This window comes from Salmo trutta, chromosome 1 (assembly GCF_901001165.1).
Source record: "Salmo trutta chromosome 1, fSalTru1.1, whole genome shotgun sequence".
Classification (NCBI taxonomy): domain Eukaryota; kingdom Metazoa; phylum Chordata; class Actinopteri; order Salmoniformes; family Salmonidae; genus Salmo; species Salmo trutta.
In genome coordinates this window covers 54,392,369-54,410,028 of record NC_042957.1, presented here as the reverse complement: position 1 = coordinate 54,410,028, position 17,660 = coordinate 54,392,369, and the positions used below count along the sequence as shown (strand labels likewise).

Genomic DNA, 17,660 nt, shown 5'->3' with positions numbered 1-17,660 from the left:
AAAGTCTGGGCTCTGGCTGGGCCACTCAGAGACTTGTCCCCAAGCCACCCCTGCGTTGTCTTGGCTGTGTGCTTATGGCCATTGTCTTGTTGGAAGTTGACCCCTTCGCCCCAGTCTGAGATCCTGAACGCTCTGGAGTTGGTTTTCATCAAGCATCTCTCTGTACTTTGTGCCGTTCATCTTTCCCTCGATTCTGACAAGTCTCCCAGTCCCTGCTGCTGAAAAACATCCCCACAGCATGATGCTGCCACCACCATACTTCACCGTAGAAAGGGTGCCAGGTTTCCTCCAGATGAGACGCTTGGCATTCAGGCCAAGGAGTTCAATCTTGTTTCTCATGGTCTGAGAGTCTTTAGGTGGCTTTTGGCAAACTCCAAGCGTGCTGTCATATGCCTTTTGCTGAGAAGTGGCTTCCGTCTGGCCACTCTACCAGAAAGACCTGATTGGTGGAGTGCTGCAGAGATGGTTGTCCTTCTGGAGGGTTCTCCAATCTCCACAGAGGAACTCTGGAGCTCTGTCAGAGTGACCATCAGGTTCTTGTTCACCTCCCTGACCAAGGCCTTTCTCACCTGATTGCTCAGTTTGGCCAGGCAGCCAGCTCTAGGAGTCTTTGAGGTTCCAAACTTCTTCAATTTAGGAATGATGGAGGACAATTCCTTCGACCTCATGAAACTGGCTCTCATGAGGACCGCAACAGGAAAGGAAGACCCAGAGTTACGCTTAGTGGGAAAGGAAGACCCAGAGTTATGCCTCCACAATCGGGTGATTGTGGAGGCCAAGTCATCTGATGCAGCACTCTATCACTCTCCTTCTTGGTCAAATAGCCCTAACACAGCCTGGAAGTGTGTTGGGTCATTGTCCTGTTGAAAAACAAATGATAGTCTCACTAAGCGCAAACCAGATCTGATGGCGTATCTCTGCAGAATGCTGTGGTAGCCATGCTGGTTTCCTTTAGTAGTGGTTTCTTTGCAGCAATTCGACCATGAAGGCCGGATTCATGCAGTGTCCTCTGAACAGAGGACACTGCTTGGTTTTTGTTCTGACATGCACTGTCAACTGCGGGACCTTATATAGACAGGTGTGCCTTTCCAAATCATGTACAAGTATTTCTGGTTTTTATTTTGTATAAATTTGCTAGAATGTCTAAAAACCTATCTTCACTTTGTCATTATGGGGTATTGTGTGTAGATTGATGCGGATTTGCAATTTTTTTTAATCCTTTTTGAATAAGGCTGTAACGTAACAAAATGTGGAAAAAGTCAATGGGTGTGAATACATTCCGAATGCACTGTATAAGAGGCAATCTCTATCATTCATTCATGTTGAGTAAAAAGTGGAAAAAGTTAATAATATTAAAACAATATTGTGTGTCTGTGCACAGTCTATCTACGCACTCCCTCAGGATTTGAATGTAACCACAAATACAATAAAGTAATGGAGCAATGAATGGCAATGTAACAGACCATACATCACTGATCAGTTTGGAAGACAGTCTTGACCCACAACTACTGTGGGAAAGACTAAGAGGACATCAGAGCTGGGGGCTCTGCGACTGGAGGTGTGGGCTCCTCTGGGGGGATAGGGATGGCTGCAGGGGCCGGGCCCGCAGACGACCCAGAGTCCTGGACAGGGGCCTTGGGTGCCTCTGAGGAAGGTGTTGAAGCAGCTGTGGCAGACTTTGCCTAGTTCCAGAGGAGATATAAACAGGCTATTACTGTCATCTATGCAGACAATCATGTAACCCAAAACAGGTGGGTGCAGCTCATTATGAGCCATAGTAAAATGGATTAGGGAAATGTACCTTCGATACCATAACTACAACGAAATTCTTCTCGTCAATTTCGTAGTCTTTAATAGGTGTGTCATCTTGCAGGATTTTGCCAGCATATATGAGCTTCTGTCCAGACACTGGGAAGTTATCTTTCCCCCTCTCTGCTTCTATCTTCTCCTTCAGTGCCTTCACCTGTTGAAACCAAAAATAAGCTGTTCAGCCTTGCTTTAATTGTTAAACACAGTGCAACCAAAAAGTTGCTCGCTAACACTGACTGTTTGAATTGCCCAACTTTTTACATTGCGGTTTACCTTACATGATGTAGCTAGCTAGCCATTTTCACTCGTTATGACCTAGCTAGTAAATGTCTGCTAGAATATTGCTGATTAATCGTCCAACTAGACTTGCATAGACTAAAATAGATAACGTAGTTAGCTAGCTAGCTAGTAATATGGCTGTCTAGCTAACGCTAGATAGTTGGCTTAAGCTGACATTAACGCGATGAGGGATAACTAACGTTGGCTAGTCATGTAGCAAGCTGATGTTTTAGCGGAGAATAATTTACCTAGCTAGCTAATAATGAGACTCAACATTAGATTAGCAAATTGACACACATTAGCTTGCAAGCTAGTTTGCTTTAGCTATGTGTAATATTCATATGTGAATACATACTGAATTATAATTGGATGCATTTTACCGCCGTATCATACTGTGCGGTGATTGGTTAAGACCACCCAGACGGTTAGGTCATGGTCAGTTGATCGTGGTTGGAGATAGGCGAACATGCAGTTGTAGCTAGTTAATAAAGAGTTATGTTAAGAAACATCCTGTAGTTCTGCGTTTTATTATTTTGTACAAAGCGTACAAAACAAGACATGGTGTCAGAGTAAATGGTCTTAAAAGATGGATTTTTCTGGAGTTCCTTCACCTCGAATGGACTGGGAGTCTACAAACTTACCCGATGCATGGCGTAAGTACAAACAGCATGTAGAGCTAATGTTCACGGGTCCTCTGAAGGCAAGAGGAGAAGAGGAAAAGTGTAGCTACCTGCTCCTCTGGATCGGTGAAAAAGGGAGAGATATTTACAACACATGGACACTTATACCGAGGCTGAATCAAAGGTACTGAAAACATACTACGATCGTTTTGAAGCATATGTTGTGCCGAAGACTAATACAATTTTCGCTAGGTACAAATTCCATGAGAAAGTACAGGGAGCTAGCGAGTTTTTTGAACAGTTTGTGACTGAGCTGCGTCTGCTTGTGAAAGACTGTGATTATGCAAACAAGGATGAGATGGTCAGGGACCGTATTGTATTTGGAATACACTCACCGCGAGTGAGAGAGAACGTTTGAATGTTGGATCTGAGCTAACGCTAGACCAAGCTATCGACATAGCCAGATCTCACGAGCTAGCACAGGCTCAGATGAAAACCATTTCGCGCCGCAGCACGAGCGCATCACGTGAACAAGCAGTGCACGCAGTCAGACATCAAAGCACACCTCCGGTGCCCAGAGAGCGCGTTTCAGAACGGAGAGAGACATAACTCCAAAACAGAGCGACACAGACTCAAAACGCCCCAAAACATGTGGATATTGTGGATACAAAGTGCATGGCGAACAAGGAAATTGCCCAGCTAAAGGCAAACAGTGTACTAAATGTGGTAAATGGAATCACTGCAAAAGTGTGCAGAGCTTACCGTGGAAAAACAGTACACACAGTGAGTGAAGATGAAATGTCAATCAAAGAGTCAAATGATGATGAACTGTTTATTGATTCAGTGACACAAAAAAGTCACATATCAGAGACGGAGCAAGCCTTTGCTGACATTGAGATAGGAATACAAGGCACAAAGCTAAAGTTCAAACTAGACACTGGTGCACAAGAAAACATTATTCCTCTGAATAAGTACAGCAGCTTGACATCTGAGTGCGAGCTACAGCCCACCATGCGCAGACTGACTGGTTATGGTGGTGAACAGCTCCCAGTAAAAGGCACATGCACTTTCAAATGCAAATACAAGGAAAGTGACATGATGTTGGACTTTTACGTTGTTGACACTAGAGCACCTGCAGTGCTAGGTCTTAAAGCATGTTTAGACATGGACCTCATCAAGCTAGTTTTATCAGTGACAGCACCAGTAGAGACAGGAAATGTACTGGAGGAGTTTGCTGATGTCTTTACAGGAATAGGATTATTCCCAGGAGAATGTACCATTCACCTTGACCCAGACGCAACCCCTGTGGTCTACCCCCCGAGAAAGATTCCCCTTGCTCTCCGTGCCCGTCTGAAGAAAGAGTTGGAGAGCATGGAGCAATCTGACATAGTCACCAAGGTTACAGAACCGACTAACTGGGTAAACGCGTTAGTGGTGGTGGAGCAACCACGCACAGGCAAGCTCCGAGTATGCCTCGACCCAAGAGACTTGAACAAGGCTATCAAACGGCCCCATTACCCTTTAACGACGCTAGATGGTATCACACACAAGCTAGCGGGAGCACACTACTTCAGTGTCATGGACGCTAGATCAGGCTACTGGGCTATCAAGCTCACAGAAGAGTCATCTAAGTTCACAACATTCAACACACCGTTTGGACGCTACAGGTTCTGTCGCCTGCCTTTTGGGATTATCTCAGCCCAAGACGAGTTTCAGCGAAAGATCGACGAAATGTACGAAGGCCTCGACGGAGTTGTGGCAATTGTGGATGACATCCTTGTTTATGGTCGAACCAAAGAGGAGCACGACCAAAACCTCCGCGCGATGCTGCAAAGGTCCCGCGAGAGAGGAGTCCGGCTCAACCCCGAGAAGAGCACAGTCAGCGCTACAGAGGTCAGCTACTTTGGACATCTTCTCACAGCAACTGGAATCAAGCCGGATCCACAGAAGATCTCAGCCATAAAAGAAATGGAGCCACCAAAGAACCGTGCAGAGCTGGAAACAGTGCTTGGCATGGTCAACTACTTAGCCAAGTTCGCACCCAGCTTCTCCAATGCTAATGCACCCCTGCGTCAACTGCTAAAGCAGTCCAGTGAGTTTCTTTGGGACAAGCAACACGACATTGCTTTCCAGAATGTGAAAGACTTGATCACGAGAGAACCAGGACCAATCCTTGCCTACTACGACCCCAACAAAGAGCTCAGACTCCACGTGGAAGCATTGAAGTATGGACTAGGTGCAGTGCTACTGCAAGAAGGAAAGCCCATCGGCTACGCTTCCAAATCTCTCACAGACTGTGAAATCAACTACGCTCAAATCGAAAAGGAGCCCTATGCCATTCTGTTCGGATGTAAACGTTTCCATCAGTACGTATATGGACGACAAGTCATTGTGGAATCCGACCACAAGCCCCTTGAGTCAATCATGAGGAAACCACTAGCTGCAGCCCCGCCAAGGCTACAGAGAATGATCCTTCAACTACAAAAATACGACTTCACAATCACTCACCGTCCAGGCAAAGACATCCCTGTCTCAGACACACTCTCCAGGAAGTTTCTTACCTACAAGGACAGCAGCCTCAGTGAGGGCATGGACATGCAAGTGCACACTGTGTACAGCAACTTACCAGTTAGTGACACGAAACTGAAGGAGATCCAAGCAGAAACAGACAAGGACTCACAACTCACACAGCTGAGGAAAGTCATACAGGATGGATGGCCTGAGGAGAGGAGAAAATGCCCTCAGAGCGTCTCAGAATTCTGGAACCATCGTGATGAACTATCACAGATCAACGGAATCCTTTTCAAAGGAGAGAAAATCATTATTCCTACCAGTCTCAGAGAAGAGATTTTGACAAAGATCCATGCTGGACACATGGGCATGGAAAAGTGCAAACAGAGAGCAAGGGACATTATGTTTTGGCCTGGAATGTGCAAACAAATAGAGGACATTGTTGGTAGATGCACCATCTGTCTTGAAAGATGCCCCTCAAACACCAAAGAGCCAATGTCACCTCACTGTATCCCAGACCGACCCTGGCAGGTCGTGGCAACCGATCTGTTCATCTGGAACAACGAGGACTACATCGTAACAGTGGACTACTACAGCAGATACTTCGAACTCGACAAGCTTCACAGCACCACATCTGCAGCTGTGATACACAAGCTGAAAGCAGCCTTTGCCAGGCATGGCATTGTAGAGACTTTAATATCTGACAATGGGCCCTGTTACAAATCAAATGAGTTTGAATCCTTCACAAAAGCATGGGAGTTCACACATGTCACCACAAGCCCACATTACCCTCAAAGTAATGGCCTTGCTGAAAAATCTGTGCAGATTGCTAAATCACTAATGGACAAAGCAAAAGCAGACAAGAGAGACCCCTACCTCAGTCTCCTTGAATACCGCAACACTCCAGTTGACAACTTCAAATCACCAGCCCAGCTGTTGATGAGCCGCAGACTTCGCTCAACCCTTCCCAGCACCAACCAGCAGCTGCAACCTGAGGTCGTCAGCTACAAGGAAATGCATGAAAAACGTGCACAGAGACAACAACAACAAAAGCGATACTACGACAGGTCAGCTAGACCACTGCCACCACTGATCGACGGAGAGTCAGTTAGAATCCAAGAGCATGGCCTCTGGAAGCCAGCAGTCGTCATCCAGCCAGCTGACACTGAACGTTCATATCACATCCGCACAGCAGAAGGAGCAGTGTACCGCCGCAATCGTCGTCACTTACTGAACACAAAAGAACAACACACTGATGAGATGAACTGTTCCCCTGAAAGAGAACGTGATGGACTAAAAACACACACAGCACAACATACACCACACTTACCTGCAACACCACAAGAGCTGTTGACTGACACAGAAGCATGCTCAACATCATATTGCACAAGGTCAGGAAGAGAGGTCAAGCCCAGAGCTGTCCTCGACCTGTGAAATGTCAAAGGGTGTAGGCGGATCGCTGCCCTAAAAGAGTTCCAGACTGTAAATTTGTTATTGAAAGTTCACTTGACATGCTTTGGTATTGTATTTGTTTGAAATGTTAAGATGTTATTTCTACAGTGAAAGCTGAGTTGCTGAGAATCCCTTGTTTGAAAAGTAACAGTATGTTGGATCATTGTTTCAGAGTCTGTTGATTCAGTTGGTGTATTATGCAATAAAAATGGTTACTTACCTTGAGTTCAAACTACAGAGCATGTTTTCAAAAGAAAAGCTTAGAATATGTAAAACATTTGTATTTTTTTTTAAAAGAAGGGGGATGTAATATTCATATGTGAATACATACTGAATTATAATTGGATGCATTTTACCGCTGTATCATACTGTGCGGTGATTGGTTAAGACCACCCAGACGGTTAGGTCATGGTCAGTTGATCGTGGTTGGAGATAGGCGAACATGTAGTTGTAGCTAGTTAATAAAGAGTTATGTTAAGAAACATCCTGTAGTTCTACGTTTTATTATTTTGTACAAAGCGTACAAAACAAGACACTATGTCATGCTGGAAAGCTAAGACTAAGAACTAGCTAGTTAGCTAATGCTAGGGGTGTCAATAACGTCTAGCTAGCTAGCGTTAGCCTGTTAGTTGTATTATCCGAATTGATAATCTGGGACCAATTCATTTGGTCTTTCGTGCAATTAACAAGAAAGATAGTTAGCCAAGCGGGCTAGATAAAATGAACAAATGGGCACTTACCGTTTGATCTGGGTCTATGTCAATTTGAATGGTCTGCTGTTGCAGTGTTTTTAGCGTGATTTGCATTGTTGCGGTAGCTAACGCTGTTTTCCCCTAGCGCTTCGATTACAGCTGTGTTTTAAAATATTCAAAAGTAAAACAGAAACTACATTTAACCACAAGTTCAAGCGAGAGAATATTTATCCATGACCATGAGATGTGTCCATGAGCACTCAGAAAATCGCCATCTTTGATGACACAAAACTCAGAAGTAGGTGCAGCGTAACGGTTTGCTGCCCAACTTGCAGCCTCGAGCGCTCTCTGAGTCTGATTGCTACAACCACTAACTGGTCAATCATATGAATATCCCGGTGAAATCACACACCTGGGGTGCCAGTTCATCCAGGTGGTAGTAGGATCTACAGTCTACTTTGCGAGAACAAATGATGCTTTGCATTTATGGCATGATCTGTTGACAGTTGTGACCGGTGCGGTGGCGACCAACTGGGTGTACAGAACAGCAAATATACAACAAATGTACTAACGTTAGTATTTTTGTTTAGTTTACAGTCACTAGGCAGAGTGGCACCTTTTCAATGAGGTACGGTCAGAGGTCCTCCTAACATACCCTGATGAAGACAGCTTGTCGGTCGGAACGTTGGATATTAGGTTATTCAATTATTGAGTCTGAGCTAGAGAGTGAGGCTCTCCTTTTCTTTTTCAAAGGTCATCCTAACAACCATTGCAAAGCTACACGTTCGATCTGTATCAGATCAGCGTCAACTGAAGTGAAATCGGCATTTTACTTTCCATAATAAAATATTACTCTAAAGTATTTTAAGAGGATAGAAGCTAATAAATATGTTTTATGTTTACTGTATATTGTATAGGCTGTAAATGTGTCTTTACATTTGTCTATTGCTGGCAGCACCAATTCACCGAGTCAAATTCTGTGAATGTGTGAATGTAGGCCACTTGGGCAATAAAAGTTATTTTGATTCTGATAGACAGTACTTTGAATTTCCTAGGCTCTTACTATATCCCATACAATCACGGTCAGTGACCCAGGGAGCATGGGAGAAAGAGAAGACAATGTTTCCTCAATAAAAAAACAGGTTTATTGGCAATAACCTAGTTATTTTGTATATTTTATGAAATAGGAATAACTCTGAATACACGATCAATTCATTTTGTAAATAATTTTTCAACATTTTGGTTTGTGTGATTTGTTGGCTATTTACGCTGGTAACGCGTAGTCAAGCGCATCATAATTTGGTTTATGACATCACAATGTTAAATAGGCAACATATTTTGATGTTCTGCAAAATAAGGCACAGTCTACAAATACACTGAAATGGGATGTTTGTGTTGCTGTAAAAAGGTATATGTTTAGTCTGGGCTAGAATTGATCTAATTCTGTTACAATTTAGAGTATATTCTATTCTTTTCAGCTATTCCTAGTTGTTTCATTGTCTATTTATGTGTCCCATATGGCAGGATTTGGGACAGAGGGTATAACTGTATGGTTTCAATGGGCGACAAGTTCTTTATTTTATGGTCAGATCATGTGGTTTGGGTGTGACCTTTGCTGCTAGTTCAAATATAACAAGGAATGTTGTGAAGCAAGTAAGATCTTTTTATTTGATTTGTTATGTACTATATTAGCTATATAATGTTTCTCCAAACAGAAAAAGAAGTGCAGAGTTCGCCTCGGGATTGGGAGCCGCTGTCCATCGCCGTTCCCAATCCCACCCAAACTGACGTCATTGGATGCCAGCATGGTAACTGCGTCAGTTTGGAAAAACCGGGAGAAGAAGAACGTAAAGGATCACCACCAACTTGATTCTTCCTTTGTCTCTTCTTTCCATTTGAAACCGTCTACAACATCTCTGACACCCCTCGACCCCTTGTCTGGCCGAACACCAATCGGCACTGCATCCCCCTCACCCCCTGGATCCCCTGCCAGATCCCCTTCCACTCTCTCCAAGTTCTTCAGCCTCTCTTCCCTCTCCTCTCTCCACCTGTCATCTGTCTCTTCTTCTTCTTCAGAGGAAGGATCACAGACCTCCTCCCCTTTTAGTGCTTCCTCTGTTTCCCTGGCTGTCTCAACTCAGTCATCCTCCTCTGCCACTCCCCCCAGTCCTGCCTGCCCTTCCTCCACAACCCACGTCTCCTCCCCTGCCCCCCAGTCCTCCTCTCCAAACCCCCTGGACCACCATGGAGAGACCAACAAAGACAGTGAGACTGCCAGGTACTGCAGCCTGATATCAAATTTCATGCCAACCAACACCATTGAATTGAAATGAAAAAGCCAATATAATATAGCTAACCTAATGCATATGTCTGTGTGTCTTTACAGAGATCTTATGAGCTCTGAGGTCAAAGAGGTGGGGGCAGTTGTTCCACAGACAAAGAGAATGGTACCCCGATTTGCTGGCATCGCAGGTCTGTAAACGGGTGCCATATGTTGGTGCTATTTTTCTCAATTCATCTTTGACAAAGCTTTTTTCTTACCGCTGTCCGTCTCTCGGTCTCTCTCTGCAGAGGCCTCCATTGACCTGAGGGATTCCTCTGTCTCATTGGAGAGGTAAGTACTGTAGACAATAGCCACCTTCATCTCACTCGACTCTACATAAGAGTGGTCCCTCACACCATGACATGGTAAGGAATATCTGTGTGTTCAAACAGACCGATTGGTGTTGAGCTACTGAGGCCTCTAACCAGTCTCTCTTCCTCCAGGCCATTGGTCAGGCCTCGGGAAGCCATGGCTCGCCTCCCAAACCTGTTCAGCAAGAGTAGCACCCAGCTGGGGGAGCAGAGCTGCACAGGCGAGGGCGAAGACAACACCAAGCTCCTCGGGTAAAACACACACACACCTACTCTTATCTCTGAGCTCTGCTTTTTGTTTTAAATAATTCTGTGTGGTATTCAGAGTTATCTTGCGTTCATGCCTTACAAATCCATTCATTAGTTTACCTTTGGTCCACTGTTCAGATATTAGTGTGTAACTGATGGCTTCTTTCCCACAGGTTGCCTAATATTGGCAACACCTGCTTCATGAACTCTGCTCTGCAGTGCCTGCTGGGGCTGCCAGCATTTTGCAGAGACATCCTGAGACAGCAGGACACCTGGAGTTCCTCCCCCTCCTCTAAACTGCTATGGTATACAGCCTCGCTTTCACTCTCCTGTCCCACCTGTACACACACTGACCCACCCACCTAGATGCTTATAGTTACAGTATACAAGTCCTGCCTCAATGTATGTGTCAGTGGAGGCTGCTGAGCGGAGGACGGCTCATAATGATGTCTGGAATGGAACAAATGGAATGGCATCAAACACATAGAAACCATATGTTTGATGTATTTGATAGCATTCCACTGAATCCGCTCCAGCCATTACCAATTAAGGTGCCATCAACCTCCTGTGGTATGTATGTACAGTATGTATGTATGTATGTATCTATCTATCTATCTATCTATCTATCTATCTATCTATCTATCTATATATCTATCTATATATCTATACTAAACAAATATATAAATGCAACATGCAACAATTTCAAAGATTTTACTCTGTTACAATTCATATAAGGAAATGAGTCTATTGAAATAAATTCATTAGGCCATAATCTATGGATTTCACGACTGAGCAAGGGCACAGCCATGGGTGGGGCTGGGAGGGCGTAGGCCCACCCACTGGGGAGTTAGGCCCAGCCGATCAGAATGAGATTTCCCCCACAAAAGGGCTTTATTACAGACAGTAATACTCCTCAGCACCCCCTCAGACGATGCCGCAGGTGAAGAAGCTGGATGTGGAGGTCCTGGGCTTGTGTGGTTACACGTGGTCTGCGGTTGGAAGGCCGGTTGGACGTACTGCCAAATTCTCTAAAACAATGTTGGAGATGGCTTATGGTATAGAAATTAACATTCAATTCTCTGGCAACAGCTCTGGTGGACATTCCTGCTGTCAGCATGCCAATTGCACACTCCCTCAAAACCTGTGACATCTGTGGTATTGTGTTGTGTAACAAAACTGCACATTTTAGAGTGGCCTTTTATTGTCCTCAGCACAAGGTTTACCTGTGTACCTGTGTGATGATCATGCTGTTTAACCAGCTTCTTGATATACCACCTGTCAGGTGGATGGATTATCTTGGCAAAGGATAAATGCTCACTAACAGGGATGTTAACAAATTTGTGCACAGAATTTGAGAGAAATACGCTTTTTGTACATATGGAACATTTCTGGGATCTTTTATTTCAGCTCATGAAACATGGGACCAACACTTCACATGTTGCATTTATATTTTTGTTCAGTGTACTGTATGTATGTATGTATGTATACTGTCTTTTGTACACTCTTAGTGCCTCATATGATTTTTAAGATAAAACCACACCCAACTCAGCTACTGATTAACACCAGAGATGATTTCCTGTCACAATCAGGAATCAGTTGAATCATATTTGATCAGAGGCTAAAGTAGAAGCACAGAGCTAATCTGTGGCCAAAGTGAGAGTGAAACCTGAATGCATGCTCTTTGTCTCCCTCCACAGCTGCTTTGCCGAGTTACATCAGGCAAGGCTTTCTGGAGGCACTGTCAATGCTAAGAAAAAGGAAAAGATGAAAATCCTTCAAACAGTCAAGCGCTGTCTCTCCGTTGTCAATGAGGACTATGAGGACGACGGTGAACAGGTAAGATATTATATGCTAAAAGACTCACTTAACAATAAACCTGGGACACGTGACCATCTTTTTCCTTAGCTCTGTTTCAGTTGTAGTTGTTGATGTATTTTCTGTTTCTTTCCCATTCTTCTCTTAGGATGCCCATGAATGTGTGTTGCTCCTCCTCTTTCAGCTGAAGGAGGAGGGTATGGCATTAAAGGGCTCCCCAGAGCCATACACCTGCCCCGTGAAGCAGTTAGAATTCAAGCTGAAGACTTTCCGTACCTGCACCAGGTAACAGCTGTCATTTGTATATGGTGTACCTTGATGTCTTCATCACATTTGTGAGGAGGTTTAATGTCAGCATAACATGCAGGATACAGAGGTAAAGCATTAAGATAGTTAGTGTGTAGAGGGATCAAAAGGTTTGTGTTGGAGAGCTGATGCATTTCTCTCCGTACCTCTGAAGCTGTGGAGTTATAGTGTATGGTCAGGAGGATTACAACCACCTGTCACTGAACCTGAGCCAAGACCTGACACACAGCCTGGACCTCTACTTTAAGGTCAGCACTTAGCTTCAACCAAGAGTTAGTGAGTATGTCAAGGAACACTATCATTAATGTCATAATGTTCATAATTGTATTGCTATGCTTTGTTACCTAGACATCTGCATTAGAGTGTGCATGCAGGGTGTGCTCAGGCAGCATGGCATCTGTGACTAGGCACTTCCTCACGCTGCCCCGGTGAGTCCCCCCATCATCATCTCAGATTACAATTGACAGTCCTGATCTAACTCACCAAACTGGGTTATTGATTTGAGTACAAGACTGATGCCTTTGTCTGTGTGAATGCCTGCCTGGTCGTCTGTGTATGTGAATGCCTGCCTGCCTCTGCCCGTCTGTCCGTCTGTGTGTGTGTGTGTGAATGCCTGTCTGTCTCTGAGCAGGGTCCTAATGCTTCATATCAAGCGGTTTACTGCAGGCAACTGGGAGCCAGAGAAGGTGGATGATCCCATATCCATCCCTGCAGAACTGACCCTCCCAGCCGTATGTGGGGCGACAGCCCCTGTCCAGCATGGAGCCAGGTTGGTTTAGACTCTGTTTGGGGACATTGCACATTGGGTAGCCAACACACACCATGATTTTCACACACTAGATATGTATTTTCAATGCCATCAATTTACACAGGGCAAGCTCCATGGGGAAAAACAACATGGACAACACACCTGCAAACTCCCCGAAAGGCACCCTTGATAGACCAGGTAGGACATTGTGTTACTGACATCATGCAGAACACCCTCTCATGAAACAGGACTATTGAGGAACGCAAGTCAGAAGCTGAAGTTAAGAGTATATTTGTTGATAGGTTTCCACTTCACTTTCTGGTTTGCATTTACACTATATTTGATATACCCCCACCAGCTTCAAATTCCTCTGACCAGCTAGAGAAACCAGCTGACAGTGAGAAAGAGCAGCAGGCAGCCGCTGTGGTGAGGAGAGAGAGAGGGAGAGAGAGAGAGATAGAAAAATAGATAACAGATAATTCCATCCAGTTGAGATAGTGGGCGGATCAAGATAAGGCAGTTATAGAAGCCACCCCTATCCTGTAGACAAAATAACAATCCTATTATTAAATGTGTTTCCTTACAGAGACACCAGCCAGACAATATCTACAAATTGTCAAGTGTGATCTCACATCTGGGAGACAACATGTGTACAGGTAAAATGCACGCACGCACACACAATTCTGAAAGCTTAATGTACACTCTATTCTGTTTCCCTTGTTCCCTAGGCCACTACATCAGTGATGTTTTGGACAGCCGTGGCAGTGGGTGGCTCTGCCTGGATGACGCACATGTCTCGAGGACAGATGAGGCCACTGTGCTGAGGGCAACGGCACAGACTGCCTACATCCTGTTCTATGTCTGCAGGTAAGGCTCTAGCCCACACATTTGAGAAGAATGCCACAAATGGAGTCAATCACGACAATGAGTCATCAAGAAAAAAAAAATTGTTCAAAGCTAGAAAGATGATTAATTGACCACGCATTAAGAGCTATCCCTTTAACCTGTAATCCCTCTGTATGTGTTATTTTCCAGACATTGTATGTACATGTAAGATCTCCCTGTCATTTCTCATTGTAGTGGAGCAGGTGAAGGAGACCAGGCCCCTCACTACTAGGAGAAGCACCAGGAGAACCCATCGTTAGGGGCACAGCGCTAAGGGACCACCTGGAGTAGCACCTACCGCACACCAAGAAACATCAGATTCATCGAATTAGGATGCCCTAGACCACCATCAAGCTGCCTTAGACCACCATCAAGCTGCCTTAGACCACCATCAAGCTGCCTTAGACCACCATCAAGCTGCCTTAGACCACCATCAAGCTCCCCTAGAACACCATCAAGCTGCCCTAGACCACCATCAGGCTGCCCTAGACCACCAGAAGAAACAGCCTACATCACTGTAGGCTATCCACTGTATGTTTACAATTATATAAATATAAAACATCTCACCTACCTAGTGCAATTCATTTTCCTTTACTGTACATGGTAGTTAATAACTGTACCTACAGTGCATTCAGAAAGTATTCAGACCCCTTGACTTTTTCCACATTTTGTTAAGTTACAGCCTTATTCTAAAATGGATTAAATTGTTTTTCTTCTCATCAATCTACCCCATAATGACAGCAAAAACAGGTTTTTAGAATTTTTTGCAAATTTATAAAGAAAACAAAAAGCTTAACTATCACATTTACATAAGTATTCAGACCCTTTACTCAGTACTTTGTTGAAGCACCTTTGGCAGCGATTACACCCTCGAGTCTTCTTGGGTATGACGCTACAAGCTTAGCACACCTGTATTTGGGGAGTTTCTCCCATTCTTCTCTGCAGATCCTCTCAAGCTCTGTCAGGTTGGATGGGGAGAATCGCTGCACAGCTATTTTCAGGTCTCCAGAGATGTTCAATCAGGTTAAAGTCTGGGCTCTGGCTGGGCCACTCAGAGACTTGTCCCCAAGCCACCCCTGCGTTGTCTTGGCTGTGTGCTTATGGCCGTTGTCATGTTGGAAGTTGACCCCTTCGCCCCAGTCTGAGATCCTGAACGCTCTGGAGTTGGTTTTCATCAAGCATCTCTCTGTACTTTGTGCCGTTCATCTTTCCCTCGATTCTGACAAGTCTCCCAGTCCCTGCTGCTGAAAAACATCCCCACAGCATGATGCTGCCACCACCATACTTCACCGTAGAAAGGGTGCCAGGTTTCCTCCAGATGAGACGCTTGGCATTCAGGCCAAGGAGTTCAATCTTGTTTCTCATGGTCTGAGAGTCTTTAGGTGGCTTTTGGCAAACTCCAAGCGTGCTGTCATATGCCTTTTGCTGAGAAGTGGCTTCCGTCTGGCCACTCTACCAGAAAGACCTGATTGGTGGAGTGCTGCAGAGATGGTTGTCCTTCTGGAGGGTTCTCCAATCTCCACAGAGGAACTCTGGAGCTCTGTCAGAGTGACCATCAGGTTCTTGTTCACCTCCCTGACCAAGGCCTTTCTCACCTGATTGCTCAGTTTGGCCAGGCAGCCAGCTCTAGGAGTCTTTGAGGTTCCAAACTTCTTCCATTTAGGAATGATGGAGGACAATTCCTTCGACCTCATGGCTTGGTTTTTGTTCTGACATGCACTGTCAACTGCGGGACCTTTATATAGACAGGTGTGCCTTTCCAAATCATGTACAATCATGTACAAGTATTTCTGTTTTTTATTTTGTATAAATTTGCTAGAATGTCTAAAAACCTGTCTTCACTTGTCATTATGGGGTATTGTGTGTAGATTGATGAGGATTTGTAATTGTTTTATCCTTTTTGAATAAGGCTGTAACGTAACAAAATGTGGAAAAAGTCAATGGGTGTGAATACGTTCCGAATGCACTGTATAAGAGGCAATCTCTATCATTCATTCATGTTGAGTAAAAAGTGGAAAAAGTTAATAATATTAAAACAATATAGTGTGTCTGTGCACAGTCTATCTACGCACTCCCTCAGGATTTGAATGTAACCACAAATACAATAAAGTAATGGAGCAATGAATGGCAATGTAACAGACCATACATCACAGATCAGTTTGGAAGACAGTCTTGACCCACAACTACTGTGGGAAAGACTAAGAGGACATCAACGTGTTGCACAAGAAATACAGAAGAAAAAAAATAATTTTCTATAATGGATATGTTTATTGGTCTTTTACAACAATAACAAAAAAAGGCTAGAAATACAAGAAATAAAAGGAAATGATGAATACCTGGCCCACTAATAGTCCACTAATAATAACAACCTTCAGGATGTTAAAGCTTTGAACCCAATGAAATCCTACTTTCTGCCTGGCAGACAGAAGGCTCCATAAATCATTCTGTTATAACACTGGTTCACACCAACACGATGGGATAGGTGCTTATGGTATAATATGACACTAAAGCTATGAAACTGGTTCAAACACTACACTTTTTTCCCCTCATGTCTTTATTGAGAAGTGTCAAAAGAAACAGAAACCTTTTCCCCCCAATTTGTTATGGTTTAAAATAATAATAAAGGCCTCAAATATGTAATTAGTCATTTACAAAATGGTAATTTATGTTTAACATTTAATAATCAAGGCATCAACAAGTGTGCATATTTAAATTGATCGATTGCTGTACCCTGAACCACTGAATTAAAACCAACGCTCTAACACTCAATAAAACACAAATTACCCTTCTGTAAATCATGCTAATATTATTCAGCCATTTGTAATGCATTGATATTAAGTTGACACGAGATGTCAAAGAAACCTTACGCATTTTGAGTTAAGCATTTTGTACATGGTACAGAAAACATAACTGAATAGGCAGAATTATACATAGCAATATTGTAGTATGTCTAGCACACATTTGGGCTGTCTTCCTAAAAAAAGGGCCTTTGCTCCAAGTCTGACAAACCTAATTTCACACATTATCGTACACCACTTAAAGTAGATTGATATGTCAAAAATAAAATGGTGGATTATTGGACAAGGTTATATTGATAAAGTTAATAGGGTATTTTGCTGGTCATTTTTATAGGGGAAATGCTGAGGCAACATGGCGTGGTACAATCTCATTTACTACAAACCTGCTACCAAATAGTTATTCACATAGTTATTTTATACTAAACTAAGTGGATTGCAGTATCTCTATGACAGTGGTGGTTTTGATGAAAACAATTCAGTGGGATCGTCATTTAGGCTACCATTTAAAAATAATTTGTGCTTTGTTTTACATATCCTGGTCCAATCCTGTACAATCATCAAAGACACATGTTTGTCTCAACCTTTAAGTCTTTACTGAAGACTTATCTCTTCAGTAGGTCCTATAATTAAGTATAGTCTGGCCCAGGAGTGTGAAGGAGAACGGAAAGGCTGGAGCAACGAACCGCCCTTGCTGTCTCTGCCTTGTCGGTTCCCCTCTTCCCACTGGGATTCTCTGCCTCTAACCCTTTTACAGGGGCTGAGTCACTGACTTACTGGTGTTCTTCCATGCCGTCCATGGGAGGGGTGCGTCACTTGAGTAGGTTGAGCCACTGACGTGGTCTTCCTGTCTGGGTTGGCGCCC

The 17,660-nt window shown here is 43.9% G+C and overlaps 2 protein-coding genes across 5 annotated transcripts; one reads left to right on the top strand and one right to left on the bottom strand.

Moving 5' to 3' along the window:
• Positions 1-1,309: 1,309 nt before the first annotated feature.
• Positions 1,310-8,115, bottom strand: LOC115200599 (UV excision repair protein RAD23 homolog B-like). The gene is made up of 3 exons (XM_029763778.1): positions 7,412-8,115; positions 1,802-1,963; positions 1,310-1,682 (listed from the first exon to the last, which is right to left on the bottom strand). The coding sequence occupies exons 1-3, from the start codon at positions 7,475-7,477 to the stop codon at positions 1,521-1,523; spliced, it is 390 nt and encodes a 129-aa protein (XP_029619638.1). The 5' UTR covers positions 7,478-8,115; the 3' UTR covers positions 1,310-1,520.
• LOC115200558 (ubiquitin carboxyl-terminal hydrolase 37) lies at positions 2,710-14,570 on the top strand. 4 transcript variants are annotated; one of them, XM_029763735.1, is made up of 16 exons: positions 2,858-2,892; positions 9,079-9,641; positions 9,750-9,835; positions 9,935-9,977; positions 10,130-10,249; positions 10,420-10,551; positions 11,944-12,082; positions 12,210-12,346; positions 12,522-12,615; positions 12,716-12,795; positions 12,999-13,136; positions 13,240-13,313; positions 13,474-13,541; positions 13,702-13,771; positions 13,844-13,982; positions 14,196-14,570. In XM_029763735.1, the coding sequence occupies exons 1-16, from the start codon at positions 2,863-2,865 to the stop codon at positions 14,230-14,232; spliced, it is 1,950 nt and encodes a 649-aa protein (XP_029619595.1). In that variant the 5' UTR covers positions 2,858-2,862; the 3' UTR covers positions 14,233-14,570. The 4 variants fall into 4 exon arrangements, with proteins under 4 accessions (XP_029619587.1, XP_029619595.1, XP_029619581.1 ...); XM_029763727.1 differs by lacking the exon at positions 2,858-2,892 and adding an exon at positions 2,710-2,741 and having other exon boundaries at positions 13,702-13,982; XM_029763721.1 differs by having other exon boundaries at positions 13,702-13,982.
• Positions 14,571-17,660: the final 3,090 nt, after the last annotated feature.

Excerpts from the sequence above, each read along its gene's own strand:
- LOC115200599 (XM_029763778.1), bottom strand. The coding sequence starts at position 7,477 with ATGCAAATCACGCTAAAAACACTGCAACAGCAGACCATTCAAATTGAC. Across the intron at positions 1,964-7,411 it reads ACATAGACCCAGATCAAACG|GTGAAGGCACTGAAGGAGAA; the intron begins GTAAGTGCCCAT and ends TGGTTTCAACAG. Across the intron at positions 1,683-1,801 it reads TTGTAGTTATGGTATCGAAG|GCAAAGTCTGCCACAGCTGC; the intron begins GTACATTTCCCT and ends CTCTGGAACTAG.
- LOC115200558 (XM_029763721.1), top strand. The coding sequence starts at position 2,863 with ATGGACACTTATACCGAGGCTGAATCAAAG. Across the intron at positions 9,642-9,749 it reads AAAGACAGTGAGACTGCCAG|AGATCTTATGAGCTCTGAGG; the intron begins GTACTGCAGCCT and ends GTGTCTTTACAG. Across the intron at positions 12,083-12,209 it reads ATGAGGACGACGGTGAACAG|GATGCCCATGAATGTGTGTT; the intron begins GTAAGATATTAT and ends TTCTTCTCTTAG.